At 36.7% G+C, this 18,039-nt stretch overlaps 1 protein-coding gene across 1 annotated transcript in view; it reads left to right on the top strand.

The window, feature by feature from the left end:
- LOC132562789 (zinc finger ZZ-type and EF-hand domain-containing protein 1-like) overlaps window positions 1–18,039 on the top strand; it is a 62,813-nt gene that overhangs the window by 6,573 nt on the left and 38,201 nt on the right. Inside the window, exons 12-30 of the mRNA XM_060227559.1 lie at window positions 209–287; window positions 1,966–2,097; window positions 2,378–2,494; window positions 2,833–2,936; window positions 3,222–3,302; window positions 3,436–3,543; window positions 4,003–4,091; window positions 5,823–5,878; window positions 6,910–6,999; window positions 7,547–7,609; window positions 7,855–7,897; window positions 9,707–9,826; window positions 13,402–13,494; window positions 13,914–14,014; window positions 14,502–14,595; window positions 15,070–15,175; window positions 15,677–15,747; window positions 16,447–16,560; window positions 16,959–17,214. Coding sequence (XP_060083542.1) covers window positions 209–287; window positions 1,966–2,097; window positions 2,378–2,494; window positions 2,833–2,936; window positions 3,222–3,302; window positions 3,436–3,543; window positions 4,003–4,091; window positions 5,823–5,878; window positions 6,910–6,999; window positions 7,547–7,609; window positions 7,855–7,897; window positions 9,707–9,826; window positions 13,402–13,494; window positions 13,914–14,014; window positions 14,502–14,595; window positions 15,070–15,175; window positions 15,677–15,747; window positions 16,447–16,560; window positions 16,959–17,214 — 1,917 coding nt within the window. The remainder of the gene's footprint in view (window positions 1–208; window positions 288–1,965; window positions 2,098–2,377; window positions 2,495–2,832; window positions 2,937–3,221; window positions 3,303–3,435; window positions 3,544–4,002; window positions 4,092–5,822; window positions 5,879–6,909; window positions 7,000–7,546; window positions 7,610–7,854; window positions 7,898–9,706; window positions 9,827–13,401; window positions 13,495–13,913; window positions 14,015–14,501; window positions 14,596–15,069; window positions 15,176–15,676; window positions 15,748–16,446; window positions 16,561–16,958; window positions 17,215–18,039) is intronic.

Genomic DNA, 18,039 nt, shown 5'->3' with positions numbered 1-18,039 from the left:
TTTTATAGTTTGCTTTTTAATGACTATCTTCCTGGTCATTTGAAGTTATGATGAATTGCAGCAGAGTCTTGTGATATCAGATAACAATATAAATCGGGGAGAAATTATCAGTTCTTGTAGTAATCATTGAAATAATATAAAAAAATATATTGATATATAGAATTTATGTACTGATCGTCCTTTAAACCAATACTTTATCATTTTTCAGTAATCCAGATCAACATAAAAAAATGTAGAAATGATGGCTGTGACACGAGGATCCACGGAATCAAAACAGTGGGATACAAGTAGGTACCATGTAATTACAGTAATGGTTTAAACATTGGGGTACAAGTAGGTACCATATAATTACAGATAATGTTTTAGACAGTGAGGTACAAGTAGGTACCATGTAATTACAGATAATGTTTTAGACAGTGGGGTACAAGTAGGTACCATGTAATTACAGATAATGTTTTAAGCAGTGGGGTACAAGTAGGTACCATGTAATTACAGATAATGGTTTAAATAGTGGGGTACAAGTAGGTACCATGTAATTACAGTAATGGTTTAAACAGTGGGGTACAAGTAGGTACCATGTAATTACAGATAATGGTTTAAACAGTCAGGAACAAGTAGGTACCATGTAATTACAGTAATGGTTTAAACAGTGGGTACAAGTAGGTACCATGTAATTACAGATAATGGTTCAAACAGTGGGTACAAGTAGGTACCATGTAATTACAGATAATGGTTTAAACAGTGGGGTACAAGTAGGTACCATGTAATTACAGATAATGGTTTAAACAGTGGGGTACAAGTAGGTACCATGTAATTACAGATAATGGTTTAAACAGTGGGGTACAAGTAGGTACCATGTAATTACAGATAATGGTTTAAACAGTGGGGTACAAGTAGGTACCATGTAATTACAGATAATGGTTTAAACAGTGGGGTACAAGTAGGTACCATGTAATTACAGATAATGGTTTAAACAGTGGGGTACAAGTAGGTACCATGTAATTACAGATAATGGTTTAAACAGTGGGGTACAAGTAGGTACCATGTAATTACAGATAATGGTTTAAACAGTGGGGTACAAGTAGGTACCATGTAATTACAGATAATGGTTTAAACAGTGGGGTACAAGTAGGTACCATGTAATTACAGATAATGGTTTAAACAGTGGGGTACAAGTAGGTACCATGTAATTACAGATAATGGTTTAAACAGTGGGGTACAAGTAGGTACCATGTAATTACAGATAATGGTTTAAACAGTGGGGTACAAGTAGGTACCATGTAATTACAGATAATGGTTTAAACAGTGGGGTACAAGTAGGTACCATGTAATTACAGATAATGGTTTAAACAGTCAGGAACAAGTAGGTACCATGTAATTACAGATAATGGTTTAAACAGTGGGGTACAAGTAGGTACCATGTAATTACAGATAATGGTTTAAATAGTGGGGTACAAGTAGGTACCATGTAATTACAGATAATGGTTTAAACAGTGAGGTACAAGTAGGTACCATGTAATTACAGATAATGGTTTAAACAGTCAGGAACAAGTAGGTACCATGTAATTACAGATAATGGTTTAAACAGTGAGGTACAAGTAGGTACCATGTAATTACAGATAATGGTTTAAATAGTGGGGTACAAGTAGGTACCATGTAATTACAGATAATGGTTTAAACAGTGGGGTACAAGTAGGTACCATGTAATTACAGATAATGGTTTAAACAGTGGGGTACAAGTAGGTACCATGTAATTACAAATTTGTGTAGATTTTTTTTTTGTGAATCAACCTGAATTATCCTTGGAAAGTGGCAGTAGTTGAGTAGAGAGTGCTGGTAAAGTGACTGAAGTCATTGACTATCGGTATGTATCAGTCCTCAAAAATATTTGCTTATAATACGACGATCTATATGACAGAACAGCCAATAAAGAGATGTATCAGATAATCATATATATGTTGACAGGGTGATACGAGAGGCCAGTGTTAGTGTGGCTGACGCAGCAGCTATCTGGTACCTACAAATCCTAGCCACCACAGTAACCATGACTATGCCACTGGCCCCAAATCTCAGACCCTCCATTTTGGATCACACACGGTAGGTTTTTCAATTTGCTTGTTTTTCATTTCATGAAATAGATCCTTTCATGGAATGAAAATGTTGGATGTAAAAATGAATTTTTTTTGTTTGTATATTAATTTTAAATATCAGGATGTTACCATTGAATATATGTGTTGTGTATATTTATTTATAGCTAACATACAATCTGTGTATCATAGAAAAACTGTTTATATGATGTGTTGTCACAGTTGTAGCTAGCAGACTTTCTCTATCATAGAAGCACTTTTAAATATATAATTCTTATTTAATATTTCAGAAAAGCACTAAGCCACATTCCACCTCTGTCCTTGTGTCCAGCTAGTGGAGAAAGGCCCCAGTTTCTCAGCAAGTTTGTCCTACAGGAAGTAGAGAAGTTTGTCACAGACATTGCTTTGTAAGTGTTTATTAAAAGCAGTGATATTTTTATTACTCTGTTTTATTTTGATATCAGAGTTGTGTAAATTGTAGCTCAATGTTGCATCACATGACCTTATCAATTGGAGGAAGATAAGTGTTAACTAATGATACAAGCATGTATTTGAATGATTTTGAGTACTAGATGAAGCACTATGCCTAAAGGAAAGCTTCATCGTTTTTCACCAGTATCTATTGTTTTTATGATGCTGCCATTTGCTTGTCGAGGGTATGTAGAGTTACCATTTGCCATCATTCGATTATAATTTGAGATGTAATTAATGTATGGTAGATATTTACGGTGAGGTTATGTTTCAGGCATGAAGGACATGTGATTCCGGAGGGTCTACAGATGTTGCTGTCATTCAACCTTGCTAGGGGAAATGTTGGCGGTCTTCTCCGCACACTCAAACTTCTTCAAGGTAAATTAGAGAATAAACAGTTCTCGTTTGTTGACTTCAGAAGTACAAGCAATACTATAAAGTGAATTGTCAAAGTATTGTTGATATTTTAATTAATTTGAAAATCACCATTACAGCTCTTTGGTTTGTATAACAAGATGTGGTTATATTACTTTATATTTATTTGAAACTTTTTATTTTGAATGAACAGAAACTGTTTCAAGAAAATTGTCATATATAACCTTTGGTGTAGTCAGATTTAATGAAGCATTTCTGTAACTTTACCAGATATTTCTTTTCCTGCAGAAGATCCAGAAACCATTCAGCCTTGTACAAAGCTGCTGAACAAAATGTATCAGGCCAGAGATTTATGTTGGGAGAAATCAGGTATGTGACACGGTTTTACAAACCTTCTCAGATCCATGTAGACAATAAAATGGTTGGTATTATCAATGTTTCTTAGTTGTATTGAGTTGGATTGTAAGACTGTCTTTACTGTTTTATTCATGTGTCTCTATAGGTCACCCACTACAGGTGAGTCTGGCAGGTACAGATGGAGGACAGACTGACGCCAACTCCAGTGCAGAAAATGTCCTAAATCAAGCGTGGAGCTCTCCACCAGTTCAGAGTAAGTATTGTCAAGTTGAACATACAGGAATTGTTAGCTTGATGATAGGTATAGTTTAAATCATATGTTGGTTTTCTTTGGACTTTCTAGTTTTTCTACATGAACAAATAAATCAAGTAAAAATTCCTCCATAATGTTTCTACAGATGACATAGATCTTGATGAAAGATTTCTTAAGAATGTTTCTACAGATGACATAGATCTTGATGAAAGATTTCTTAAGAATGTTTCTACAGATGACATAGATCTTGATGAAAGATTTCTTAAGAATGTTTCTACAGATGACATAGATCTTGATGAAAGATTTCTTAAGAATGTTTCTACAGCTTAAATAGAAATCTGATAAAAATTCCTTCAGATTATTTTTACATCTTAAATAGAGAAAAATTCTTTTCTTCTTTATTTTCTTATTATATATTTGTTTTATTCTGTATAAACATGGAAGTTGCTTCTCTAACAGCTTCCTACCTGTCAGCTGAAGGTCACACAAAGGTCAATATGATATTCAAGTCTTCAGAGTATGTTCAGCTTACAAGACTTAGGATCAAGGTAATTAAAGGTCTTAATATTCCCTCATTTCTGGTCTCTGCTATCATACTGAAAGATTCAGACTATTTTACTGTTTTTAAAGCCATCAAACTTCAGTAGAGTTGGCATTAGTTTCCATTTTAATAGCTTGAAGATCATGCTTGTCGACTTTTGACCTTAAAAAATGAGAATTTTATTGCAAGTTGTACATTTATTTTTACCATGTTGTTGCTTTTAGACATTGAACATCTATAGTCATCACCATAATCTGGAACTTCATTACTTCTTTACAAAAAACCGATAACACACCTCTGTGAGAGGGATGAAACGTGTTTTGAAATTTTGTATATAAAATCAACCAATTAAATAGCAGATGTCAGTATCTCATAAGATCACACATTTCATCTTTTAGAATTCTGAACTACTTTTTTCACATATTACATCACCTTTTGTCTGTTTGAATGAAAATGGTATGCCTATCTTGTACGGTTAAAGTTGCCTCTCATTGTCCATCCTTTCAAAGTTTTATACATGTTTAATGTGTGACAAGGTCTTTTTACTATGACTTGTCTAAAATTGTTAAATTACTTTCGTTCTTCTATGAAAAAAAATGCCAGTGTTGCTAAGAGGATCATAATACATTTAAAAGGGCAACAGATTACCTACCATGTTTAAAACCAGAAGTGCTTAAGTTTCATTTTTGAATGACATGTCTGTGCACTCAGTCTTCGAAAGATAGTTTCTTACACGATTTATTTAAATGATCATTGAAAAATTTTTCAGATTTGAAAAGTGTATTATGACAATAAATAAAGGATGTTCATTGAAAATCTTATTAAATTTTTTTTTAACGAAACGATACTTGACAAGTCTAGAGCAGCTGTCTTTGTATGGTAAAGTCTTCGTTCATAATCATGGATGAGAAACACCCAAGAGTAGGGAAGATGATGGGAAAATGAATAATAAGGGGGCACCAAACTACATAGATGTGATCAAAGTGGTGCATAGATTTTGTCATTTAATTTGTGCTAATAATGGTTTGTAACAGTTTCAAGATTGGTGACATTTCTGATTGTGCACCATTGGAAGCAAGCATTTCCATAATATTTAGAGTGAGTATAGAATATCTGAATCTGTGGATATACATAAAACTCATCAGTTAAACACATACACAGTGTATTTAAAAACTAAAATGTACAGTGCTCAAATACATCTTGAATTGATGTAATGTTGTTAATGATATATCCAATCAGGTTATGATCTAGAATTGCTCTGTTGTTAGTAACCAATAATTATAACTGATCCTTGATGTTGAAATCTCCACCATGTCATGCCCAGCGATCACATTGTCCATGGTGTAAATTCTAGAGTCACACTTGACAAGGCCCAATCAGTAATTACCTCTCCAGTCATACTTATCTGGGTAAGGCTATAGATGTATAGAACCTCCATACAGTATCACCAGGGTGATCACTAAGGAGCACAATTCTACTGCCATTTTCCTTGTCATTGCTTCATTTATTAAAATAAATGAGTGATAATGAAAAATGTGTATGTGAGAAATAGGACATTTTGACATGTGTTTTCTGCAGGGGTTTTTTTCTTGCCATACTGACATGCCGCTCCATATTTCAATTTATCTTGCACAGCACCTATGAGTGCCCTCAGTACTTTGAATAAATGTAGCTAAAATTTGCGGTCGTCTTCAATAAGAAAGGTTTAAAGTTTTGATATGTTTGCAATATGTTTCAGGTTGTAAGTGGGATGAAAGGAGCGAGACGTGGCTTTGTCTTCGTGTATAGAGACAGGTGACATTCAGAAATAATTATTTATTGGAGGAAAATTAAACACAATGAGAATAAAAAGCTGTAATACATATCCTCAAAATACAGGTCTATTTATAATATATATGACTGGTTAGTAACAGTTCTAGGGTTTTATCTCGGCTACAACAGATTCATGGACTGCAGAGTGTGATATCTACTTTTCTGATGGTGATTGTGACAATGTCATATATAGTATAGTTAATATTACCATAATAACATCTGAAAGTTTAGGTTTACAGGTAATATTACCACAAAGCTGTGGTGTTACATCTGATAATGGCCTTCTTTACAAGTGTCATATTCTGAATTTTAATTATCATCTTTTCTATTAATTCATTAATTTGGTTGATGAAATGCCATGATAAAACTTTATATCCCACTCATTTTTAAAATCAGTAAATAATATAAGCATTATCACTAGGGAAACATTACACCAAAAAGCACCACAAACTCCTCAAACATTTTTCAGTGTAATTTTGTAGATATATTAACAAATTTGGATACAAGTGCTATCATAGAGATGTTCAAAGTGAAACAGGCCAAATATCAAATTATTTGTAATCCTTATTAATATATATTTGCTGTTTTTACCTGAAGTGTAATTTTACTTGGGGGTTGTGAAAGCTCAGTCAGTAGGGGATTGACCTAAGTAACCGCAGGTGAAGAACCAATGTACGTGGTCTGACACTCACATCTTGTGACTGAGAAACAGACCGGTTTGTGCTGTCATTGTTGTGTCCTTTTTCCTAATTGTTCTGGATGGCACATAATGGGCCTCCTGTGTATTGTTCAGTGAGGTAGCCACCAGCTACTACAAGGAGCCCCAGCCTCCAGATGATTCTGACTCTTCATGGGGTGATAAACTCGGTTAACAAATAAAAGATAAGTGTATTTGAAGATGATGACGATTGGAATGGAACAAAACTGCCTTGTGCTATAGTAGTTAGTTGTTGTGTTGCAAATTACTGTCTGTTAAGGACTGTACTATTTTTACAAAACTTGTCAAATTTCAGCAAGGAGTTTGAGATGGCCTCCCAGATAGATCGGTTTCAGGCCTATGACAACTGGGGCAGGATAGACTATGAATTTTGTGTACAAGTCAGGTCAGTATAATGGTAGACATTTGTCAGTATATTGGAAAGTTGTGAAACTAGAAAGTTATTATGTTACAATGTCAACAGTTCTGATGATTTCAACATCTGAAATGAAGTGTTTTACCCAGTAAATAAAAATGGCTATGCTGTTACGTATGAAACAAGTCCAGATATTTCAAACATTCCTGTAATGAATCATGGTAGAATAGAAAAAAAAAACTGGAGGATCATTAAAATGGTTTTGGTTTTCTATCAAATATACATACTAATTTCTTTTCATTTTCTTCAACACTTCCATTTTTGTATTTTATTTTGTAAAAACAAAAATGTCTAGCAGGTTAGGTTGCTTTTTGATGTTGACCTCTGACCTTACCCTTACTGAATAATTAATGAGATCAGAATGATTTCTTGTTACTGGTTGGTAGATATTGTATGGTTTATGACCAGATTGGTACACCAACCACAACCTTGATATATGACTTTACTAAATGGTGAATCTTGACTGGTGTAGGGTATGTCTTCCATATTATTCAATATCCTGTTTAACTTTATACAGAAATGCTAGAAAAATTGGTAAACCAGACAACCCGGTGGCCTACTTTACTTTTGAGGATGATTGGTAAGTAACATATACCTGGATAAAAAAGTAACCCTAAAGAATTATTCTGTCTGTAATGTGAATCAATCCTTCTCTCCTTGTCGAAAAAAGTTAGAACTTGGACTTGATTGTGTTGCATAAAGTTTACAGAACCAGTATAACTCAGAAACAATATTTCCCTTATAAACATATTATATTGTATCAATTTTGGAAACATCAGACTCACATTTTCCTGTTGAGGATAGAAATTCTTTCTTTGTTGACAGTGATGAGGTGGAAATACCTGTGTCTTGGCATCCTGTCGGTCAGGTAAGTAAGAAGAGTTTTTTCTAAGCTCACCTGAGTGTCATAATATGCTGATTTTGCTGTATAAATGATTTCTTCCCCAAGGGGCACGGGGGAAGGGGCCCAATAGGGGGAATAGAGCAAATTTTTAGCTCACTATCATCAGTTGGTGGGCTATTCAAATCGCCCTACGTCCATTGTCTGTGGTCTGTCCATCTGTAAACAATTTTTGTTATAGCTATTTCTTGAGAAGTACAAGATGGATCTTTTTCAAATTTCATATGTAGGTTTCCATTTGTCCCTAGTTGTGTCCATTCGATTTTGGGTCTGATCAAAAAAACAAAATGACTGATAAGTGGCCATCTTGGATTTTGACTTTGAAAGTTGGTTATCTCTATTTCTTTAGAAGTACTTAATGGATCTTCCTTAAAAAGGGAAAATAGAGCAAATTTTTGGTGCACCATCATCAGACGGTGGACTTTTCAAATCGTCCTACATCCATGCTCTGTGGTCCGTCCATCCGTAAACAGTTTTAGTCCACAAATTGCTCTGCCTCCGTGGTCAGTCCATCTATCCGTAAATAATTTTTGTTTTCTGGAGAAGTACTGGATAGATCTTTCTCAAATTGCAAATGTAGCTTCCCCTTGGTCCCTAGTTGCGCCAGATTGATTTTGAGACTTATCAGAAAAATGAAATGGCCGACAGATCTTAAATTTTGAATTCAAAAGTTTGTTATCACTCTTTCTTGAGAACTACTCTCTAGATCTTTCTCAAATTTCTTGTATAGGTTCCTTTAGGTCCCTTGCTGTGCCTGTTTGCGTTTAGGACTGAAGAGAAAAACAAAATGTCTGACAAGCAGTTTTCTTGGATTTCACCTAGTAAAGATTGTTATTCCTATTTCTTAAGAAGTATTGAACGAAACACTCTCAAATTTCATACATATGTTCCCTTTGGTCTCTGCTTGTGCCCGTTTGATTTAGGGACTAATCAGAAGAAACAAAATGGCTTCCAGGTGACCATTTTGGATTTTGCAGGTAAAGATTATCATGGCTATTTCTGGAAAGGAAATTTCTTATCATTAAGAGCAAAAACATAGAAGAGAAAAGAAAAGATGGGAAAAGCTCCAACATTCTAAGAACAAATGGATATTAAACAATGGTTGGTGCCAAGATTTCTCTTGATTCTCTTGTTGAAAATTATACTCCTCTCGTAGCAAACATTAGATTTTGGCCAAACTTGGTCTGAACCTTTTTTTGGTGAAAGAGAAACAATTTTGTATAAACAGTCTGTCTCAGCCACCTTGGGCAGGAGGGATGGGGCCCAACAGAAGACATAGAACAAAGTCTTTAAAAATCCTTCTTCAGGAATGATTAGATGTTGCCCCAGTTTGATCTGAAGCATCCTTAGATGAAGAGAAATCAATTTTGTATAAATTGTGGTTCTCAAACCCTTGGTGTCACAATAGGGAAATAGAACAAATTCTTTTGTTGTTTTTACTCTTATAAATTATTGAAATTTGTCACACTTTTGGTCTCCATCATTCTCAGTTCAGGGAACTTAATTTTGTTTAAACAGTGCATTTGATACCCATGGGGTAGAGGAGTGGAGCCTAATAGGAGAAATGGATATAAACATTTAAAATGCTTTTCATTGAGTTAAGATGAAGCATTTACAGCAAACTAAACCAGTTGAGTGATACAGGTCCTATGAGCCTCTTTTTATGGCTCATCATAAAGGCGTTCAGTTGGTGATAGAAATAAGTTACTGAAGTATCCGACTGTTATACCAGTTCTTCTGCCTTCAGAAATCATCTTCAAATTTGATGTTTTACAGTATATTCTGGTTAAGTTCCTGGAGCCAAGGCATGAGAGTGCAAACAAGATTGGTGTGATTGGAATAAAGTTCTATGGCTTTATACGAAAGTCAGTTCTCGTGGATGATGATGAATCTAAGGTATGTACATATCTGAGAGGAAAACAAGTACATGTTTGATAGGATTATAAACATGAAAGTACAACATGACTAAGAATTTCCTTGTGTTTTAGGGCACTGTATAAGGTCTGTATGTATGTGTTAGTATCGTAGCTACTTACTGTTCTAGTATGTCATGTTTGAGAGCATTGATTTTTTTTATAAATGGTTGGATTGTAATGTAAAATTTTTATATTGGACCTGTGGACAATTCAAGCAACATGAGACTGAAATGAGTTTCTCTTTTCTTTTTCCCTCACAAATTCAGCATAAATGATAAGGTACTAGTTTTTATGGGGACACAGATCAATAAAGAGTTAAATAACAAACTTTAAGGTATAAAACTATATAAGGAAACATACGTCCCCAGCATATCTCACAGGATACTGATTGTGACTTGACATCCCCAGCACATCTCACAGGAAACTGATTGTGACTTGACATCCCTAGCATATCTTACAGGAAACTTGTGACTTTACGTCCCCAGCATATCTCACAGGAAACTGATTGTGACTTTATATCCCCAGCATATCTTACAGGAAACTTGTGACTTTACGTCCCCAGCACATCTCACAGGAAACTGATTGTGACTTTATATCCCCAGCATATCTCACAGGAAACTGATTGTGACTTTATATCCCCAGCACTTCTCACAGGAAACTGATTGTGACTTTATATCCCCAGCACATCTCACAGGAAACGGATTGTCACTCTATATCCCCAGCATATCTCACAGGAAACTGATTGTGACTTTATATCCCCAGCATATCTTACAGGAAACTTGTGACTTTACGTCCCCAGCACATCTCACAGGAAACTGATTGTGACTTTATATCCCCAGCATATCTCACAGGAAACTGATTGTGACTTTATATCCCCAGCACTTCTCACAGGAAACTGATTGTGACTTTATATCCCCAGCACATCTCACAGGAAACGGATTGTCACTCTATATCCCCAGCATATCTCACAGGAAACTGATTGTGACTTTATATCCCTAGCACATCTCACAGGAAACTGATTGTGACTTTATATCCCCAGCACATCACACAGGAAACTGATTGTGACTTTATATCCCCAGCACATCTCACAGGAAACTGATTGTGACTTTATATCCCCAGCATATCTCACAGGAAACTGATTGTGACTTTATATCCCCAGCATATCTCACAGGAAACTGATTGTGACTTTATATCCCCAGCACATCTAATAGGAAACTGATTGTGACTTTATATCCCCAGCACATCTCACAGGAAACTGATTGTGACTTTATATCCCCAGCATATCTCACAGGAAACTGATTGTGACTTTATATCCCCAGCACATCTCACAGGAAACTGATTGTGACTTTATATCCCCAGCACATCTCACAGGAAACTGATTGTGACTTTATATCCCCAGCATATCTCACAGGAAACTGATTGTGACTTTATATCCCCAGCACATCTCCCAGGAAACTGATTGTGACTTTACGTCCCCAGCATATCTCACAGGAAACTGATTGTGACTTTATATCCCCAGCACATCTCACAGGAAACTGATTGTGACTTTATATCCCCAGCATATCTTACAGGAAACTGACTGTGACTTTATATCCCCAGCACATCTCACAGGAAACTGATTGTGACTTTATATCCCTAGCACATCTCACAGGAAACTTGTGACTTTATATCCCCAGCATATCTCACAGGAAACTGATTGTGACTTTATATCCCCAGCATATCTCACAGGAAACTGATTGTGACTTTATATCCCCAGCACATCTAACAGGAAACTGATTGTGACTTTATATCCCCAGCACATCTCCCAGGAAACTGATTGTGACTTTACGTCCCCAGCATATCTCACAGGAAACTGATTGTGACTTTATATCCCCAGCACATCTCACAGGAAACTGATTGTGACTTTATATCCCCAGCATATCTTACAGGAAACTGACTGTGACTTTATATCCCCAGCACATCTCACAGGAAACTGATTGTGACTTTATATCCCTAGCACATCTCACAGGAAACTTGTGACTTTATATCCCCAGCATATCTCACAGGAAACTGACTGTGACTTTACGTCCCCAGCATATCTCACAGGAAACTGATTGTGACTTTACGTCCCCAGCATATCTCACAGGAAACTTGTGACTTTATATCCCCAGCAGATCTTACAGGAAACTTGTGACTTTACGTCCCCAGCACATCTTACAGGAAACTTGTGACTTTACGTCCCCAGCACATCTCACAGGAAACTTGTGACTTTATATCCCCAGCATATCTCACAGGAAACTGACTGTGACTTTATGTCCCCAGCACATCTCACAGGAAACTTGTGACTTTACGTCCCCAGCATATCTTACAGGAAACTTGTGACTTTACGTCCCCAGCACATCTCACAGGAAACTTGTGACTTTATATCCCCAGCATATCTCACAGGAAACTGACTGTGACTTTATGTCCCCAGCACATCTCACAGGAAACTTGTGACTTTACGTCCCCAGCATATCTTACAGGAAACTTGTGACTTTACGTCCCCAGCATATCTCACAGGAAACTTGTGACTTTACGTCCCCAGCACATCTCACAGGAAACTTATGACTTTATATCCCCAGCAGATCTTACAGGAAACTTGTGACTTTACGTCCCCAGCACATCTCACAGGAAACTTGTGACTTTACGTCCCCAGCACATCTCACAGGAAACTTGTGACTTTATGTCCCCAGCACATCTCACAGGAAACTTGTGACTTTACGTCCCCAGCACATCTCACAGGAAACTTGTGACTTTACGTCCCCAGCCAGACTTTGATTGTGTTGCAGAACTCATTAATGAGGTGTCCCATTATAAAGTTGCATCAATTAAAAACAGCAGCTTCATTAGATACAAAAGAAATAATCCAAGTGGTAATCTGGTGATTTAAGATTGCATGTCTGTGTGACAGTACAAATAGTGAAACAATAGTTGTAGCACTAAGGAAACTTTTTGTTATTGTAAAGTGAAGTTGTCAGGTGGTCGTTACCTTTGTGTGTTTTAAAGAACATGCTGATAATAGTGCATGGTATGTATAACACACACATGGATGTATTATGTGAAAAGATAAAAGGTGACCAATTGAATTCATCATCACTTGTCCAATGATTCATGTGAAGGTACTGCTTGCTGGTTAATAAGTTTGATTTGAACCTTTGTAATGTAATGGTTGAGTTACCATGTTTTTGATACATATTCCAAATAAAGTTTATGCTATGATAAACAATGTGACCCATTTATCTGACAATTAAAAATACCTGTTTCTTTTTCACTGTTGTTAATGTACATTGTTTCTGTCATTGTTTACATAGTGACTGCCTCATGTTGAAAATTTTCATGTGCTTTCATTGGCTCAATATATATCGAGGCCTTTTGAAACAATTTGAGAGGTCAAATTATAGATTCTGAATGACCTGAAATAGCACCTTGACAAAATTAGGTATGTTTATATAATTTCTGAAATGAAATCATTGACGAGGCTAGGTTGTAATGTGGTATGAGGAATTATTTTACTGGATAGGTTTCCTTGATTGACAGGTACGACATGCCCCCAGTTTGGAGAGGACCTGCACCAGTCTAGATATCATACAGTGTGTATTGGAATTCCTGGTGGATCTTTCACAGGATCAGGTAAGTATTGTGTCTCTCTCACATCATCAGGTAAGTGTCCTCTCTCACATCATCAGGTAAGTGTCCTCTCTCACAGGACCGGGTACCATCTCTAACAGGATCTTGTGAGTATCATATCACAGGGTCAGGTGATGGCTCTGAGTGAAGTATACCATGTCTGATATTGTCTCTGGGATCATGATGTAGTATCTGATATTGACAGGTTTCTGAAATATCTTGATATTGTATGATATCTAATGATTAAATGTTAACAGATGTCTCAGGTATTTCAACATTGACTTGAATTTTTTAATTTGAATTTGAGTTCAATGATTTTTATCTACCTATCTAAACTACAACATTTTCTGTTAATCTGGTAACTTTTTAGGTCACGTCCTTTAGATTAAGATTTAAACTAACTCTACTTGACAATTTTCCAGGCATCCAAACGAGGAATATCAGCAGGTCGTCCAGAGTACCTGGAGTTCACTGACACACCTCTGGACACCATTTGGGAGCTTTACAACTCCTTCAGAGAAAGGTCAGAATCCTCATATCGACTGATTAGGCTTGTTTTGGATAGAAGACATCATATTTAATTATGTAGAATGGGATTGGTGAGACTTTTAAAGCAATAAGGAGATAAGATAGTATAATTTAATCAAGCCTGGGGAGGATACATAGTAAAATAAGTATCTTATATCATTACACCCCCTCCTCAGTAAAGGGGGGTATACAGTAATCACTATTTCTGTCCCTCACTACGGGCAGAGGTCCATCCATCTTCATGTACCCCTTGTGTCTGTGCATGCAAGCTTGTGTGTGTCTCATGAACCTGTAGGTTATATTAACACCATTAAGTTCTACACCTGATTAGAATTGGCAGTCATCAGTAGAGGTTAAAGGTCACCATTGACCAAACAAAAAGTTTGTAAGATATATCATGAATCCAACAACAAAAGAGAAGATCAGGGAGTAGGGGTTTATCTTTGTGAGTTTTGCTGACTTTGTTTTTATCATTTGTCCAGGCCTGGGGAAAAGTGGCAGACATGTGCCTTATTGACCCTGCAGCTGTTGTACTGTCTACTGCCCACAATGTCCTCCTTGTCTGGGGAGAGAAAGGTAAATGGCTACCTACTAACATTTATTATTACATATTGATGATTGCAATGATATGTCTCCTACTAAAACTGAAATCAGCTGTGATATTACTACTTATATTTAACCTCATGTAATAACACCACTGGGTAGAGGTCGAAGTCTACTATAGTTTTTTTAGGAAAATTGGAAAATTTGAGAATAAATTTGTTTATATTTCATTGGATATAACTTGGTAAGAATTATTGGTATAGAATCGCAGTCGTACCTCTATGAATATATTGACACTGACTGACCGCCAAGGGCTTTAAACATATCATTGAAGTCTTACTAACATCAATGTCACAACTTCTTATTCATTACACTTGAAAGCTACTTAAACTATAACATTTCTATTCAATATTGTTTACCTCTGGTGACCTTTACGACTGCTATACCTCTTGGTCTTGACCTCAGGTAGTTTGTGAAATTATCATGTTATCTTCTCTTTGTTATTAGGTTGCTGCAGAAGCCTTGTTTCAGCACCTTTGTAAAGTCATTGATGGACCAGAGAAGGATGAGAGTCCCAAACTGTACAAGCTTTGTCGTCAACTCATCATAGATGGTTAGACTCTCCAATATAAAGTGTCTTTTATTGGTCCTCCACTAGGAACCAGAGGGACTATAGTTTTGTGCTTTGTCTGGCCGTCCCTCTGCTATCTTGTTATTTACCTTTGTGTGGCAGTGTGGCATGTGTCAAAAATAGGACATTCTTGCATACATTTTGATATTTGACCTAAATCAAAGAAACATTTGTTGTGCTCTGTTTTCTACACTACTCGTCACTGGAACTTCATTTTTGGGGTATGGGTTCACCTTGCTGAGGCGATGTGTCTAGACTTACATCAAATGAAAAGTTTAATTTTCATGTAATTTTACATTTGGTGGGGGGCATATTCATCAAATTGTCTTTTTATAATTAAATTGTAGATAGAAATGAAAAGACCATGTAAACACCTGGACAATGATTATCCTCTGTCATCTAGAGATGTTGCAGTGCCTTCCTCTTTACACCCTTGCCTCAATATCTTCCCTCTACACTGTGATATTCTTCTGTCATCTACAGGTGCTGCTGTATTCTTTCCTGACAAAGACACAAGAAGGAAGCAGTTATTTAGTATGATGCAGAATGTTGAGGTAAGTTATTCTGTAAAGAAAAAGCCCTTTGTCTGTTGTCCATGGTCTGACCATCCATCCGTCATCCTTCAATCCTTAAACAGTTTTTATTATTACTATTTCTTGAGAAGTACTGGATGTATCTTTCTCAAATTTCATATGTAGGTTTCCTTCATCACTAATTGTGCCTGTTTAATTTTGAGACTGATAAGAAAAACAAAATGGCTGAAAGATGGCCATCTTGGATTTTGACTGAAAGATTGTTATTGCTATTTCTTGAGAACAACTACATAGATCTTTCTGCACTTTTTATGTGTATGTTCCTCTTGATCTGTAGTTGTTTTTATTTCTACATGAATTCAAACACTTTCCTTTTGTTGCTGCTGAAAGCCTGAAGTAATTAGAATATCAGAATTGATAAGGTGTAATAAGTTCATAACTGAACACCATACACCTTTTAGTGATTGTCACAATTATGATGGTATTCTGCCGTTGGAGCAATATCTCTATTGTTTTCCTGGAGAGTTTTGTGACTTAGAATTAAAATGGTATTTCATTTATAACTTCTTTTATTTAACCTTAGGACAAATTTTATTGATCTGATAATGGCTTTATCATTCTGGTAATGAGTTAAGATTTTATTTGAATCTGTGTTCAGTTGATTGAGTCGATTGATTTACATGTTATCTTTGTTACTGGTAACATGTTTGTATGATACAGAGTCTCTCTGAGGCACCATCGGTGATGCTGGTGTTCCAGTCTCTGTGTCAATTCTTCAGCTCTGTTGATCCCAGTGGACTTCTTGACCTCCCCAAAACTCCATCAGATGTGTTGGTGAGTCTTCTATAATTGGATGTTTATCTACCTGTAACTATAATCAAATCTGCAGTCTTTTTTAAAGAAGCAAATTTTGGAGATACATGTAGCATTAAAAAATAAATAAAAGGTCAGATGATGTGTCTGTCTATCCTCCCGCCTGTTTGGTTATTTGCCTTTCTACTATCTGTTTGTCAATACTTTAGTGGCAATTTTCAGGTGAGATAATGCCCCTTGTAAATCAGTTCCTGGTTGGTGTATCCAAAGAGATAATGCCCCAAGTTCCTGGTTGGTGTATCTAGAGAGACGGTGCCAACTGCTACAATATTCTTTGATGTTTAGAGGTTGCCTATATAATACTTCAAACAAAATTAATTTATCATGTTGTGGTAATTGAGATCTGACTTCTATTACAGACATTTCACATTGACCCAGTGCTGGAAATAATGGAGACAATGATAAACGTCACATTCCACGAGTTTTGTCTGATGATGGAGCGGGGACACAGCCATGAACAGGTTGTGCATCTTCTCCAGCTTGTGTCTTCACTACAGACGTCTCTTCTGGCTTGGGCATGGTCACAGATGGCTCCTGATGAAGTTGACAGTGCCAAGACAACTCCCAACAACATGGCAGATATCAAGTCTGTCTGTTCTCAGGTCGCCACTCAGTGTAAGTGACAAGTCTCTCTGTTCTCAGGTCACTGTGCAGTGTAAGTGATAAGTATGTCTGTTCTTAGGTCACCATTTGCTGTAAGTGACAAGTCTGTCTGTTCTCAGGTCACCACTCAGTGTAAGTGACAAGTCTGTCTGTTCTCAGGTCGCCACTCAGTGTAAGTGATAAGTCTGTCTGTTCTCAGGTCGCCACTCAGTGTAAGTGACAAGTCTGTCTGTTCTCAGGTAACCACACAGTGTAAGTGACAAGTCTGTCTGTTCTCATGTCACCACTCAGTGTAAGTGATAAGTCTGTCTGTTCTCATGTCACCACTCAGTGTAAGTGACAAGTCTCTCTGTTCTCAGGTAACCACACAGTGTAAGTGACAAGTCTGTCTGTTCTCACTGTGCAGTGTCACTGTCTGTTCACAAGTCTGTCTGTTCTCAGGTCACTGAGCAGTGTAAGTGACAAGTCTGTCTGTTCTAAGGTCACCACTCAGTGTAAGTGACAAATCTGTCTGTTCTCATGTCACCACTCAGTGTAAGTGACAAGTCTGTCTGTTCTCAGGTCGCCACTCAGTGTAAGTGACAAGTCTGTCTGTTTTCAGGTCACCACTCAGTGTAAGTGACAAGTCTGTCTGTTCTCAGGTCACCACTCAGTGTAAGTGACCACTCAGTGTAAGTGACAAGTCTGTCTGTTTTCAGGTCACCACTCAGTGTAAGTGACAAGTCTGTCTGTTCTCAGGTCACCACTCAGTGTAAGTGACAAGTCTCTCTGTTCTCAGGTCGCCACTTAGCGTAAGTGATAAGTCTGTCTGTTCTCAGGTCACCACTCGGTGTAAGT

Source organism: Ylistrum balloti, unplaced genomic scaffold (assembly GCF_031769215.1).
Source record: "Ylistrum balloti isolate Yb309-2 unplaced genomic scaffold, AGI_CSIRO_Ybal_v1 Utg371512, whole genome shotgun sequence".
Lineage (NCBI taxonomy): Eukaryota > Metazoa > Mollusca > Bivalvia > Pectinida > Pectinidae > Ylistrum > Ylistrum balloti.
The sequence above is the reverse complement of the archived record's forward strand: the minus strand, read 5'-3'. Positions and strand labels throughout refer to the sequence as shown.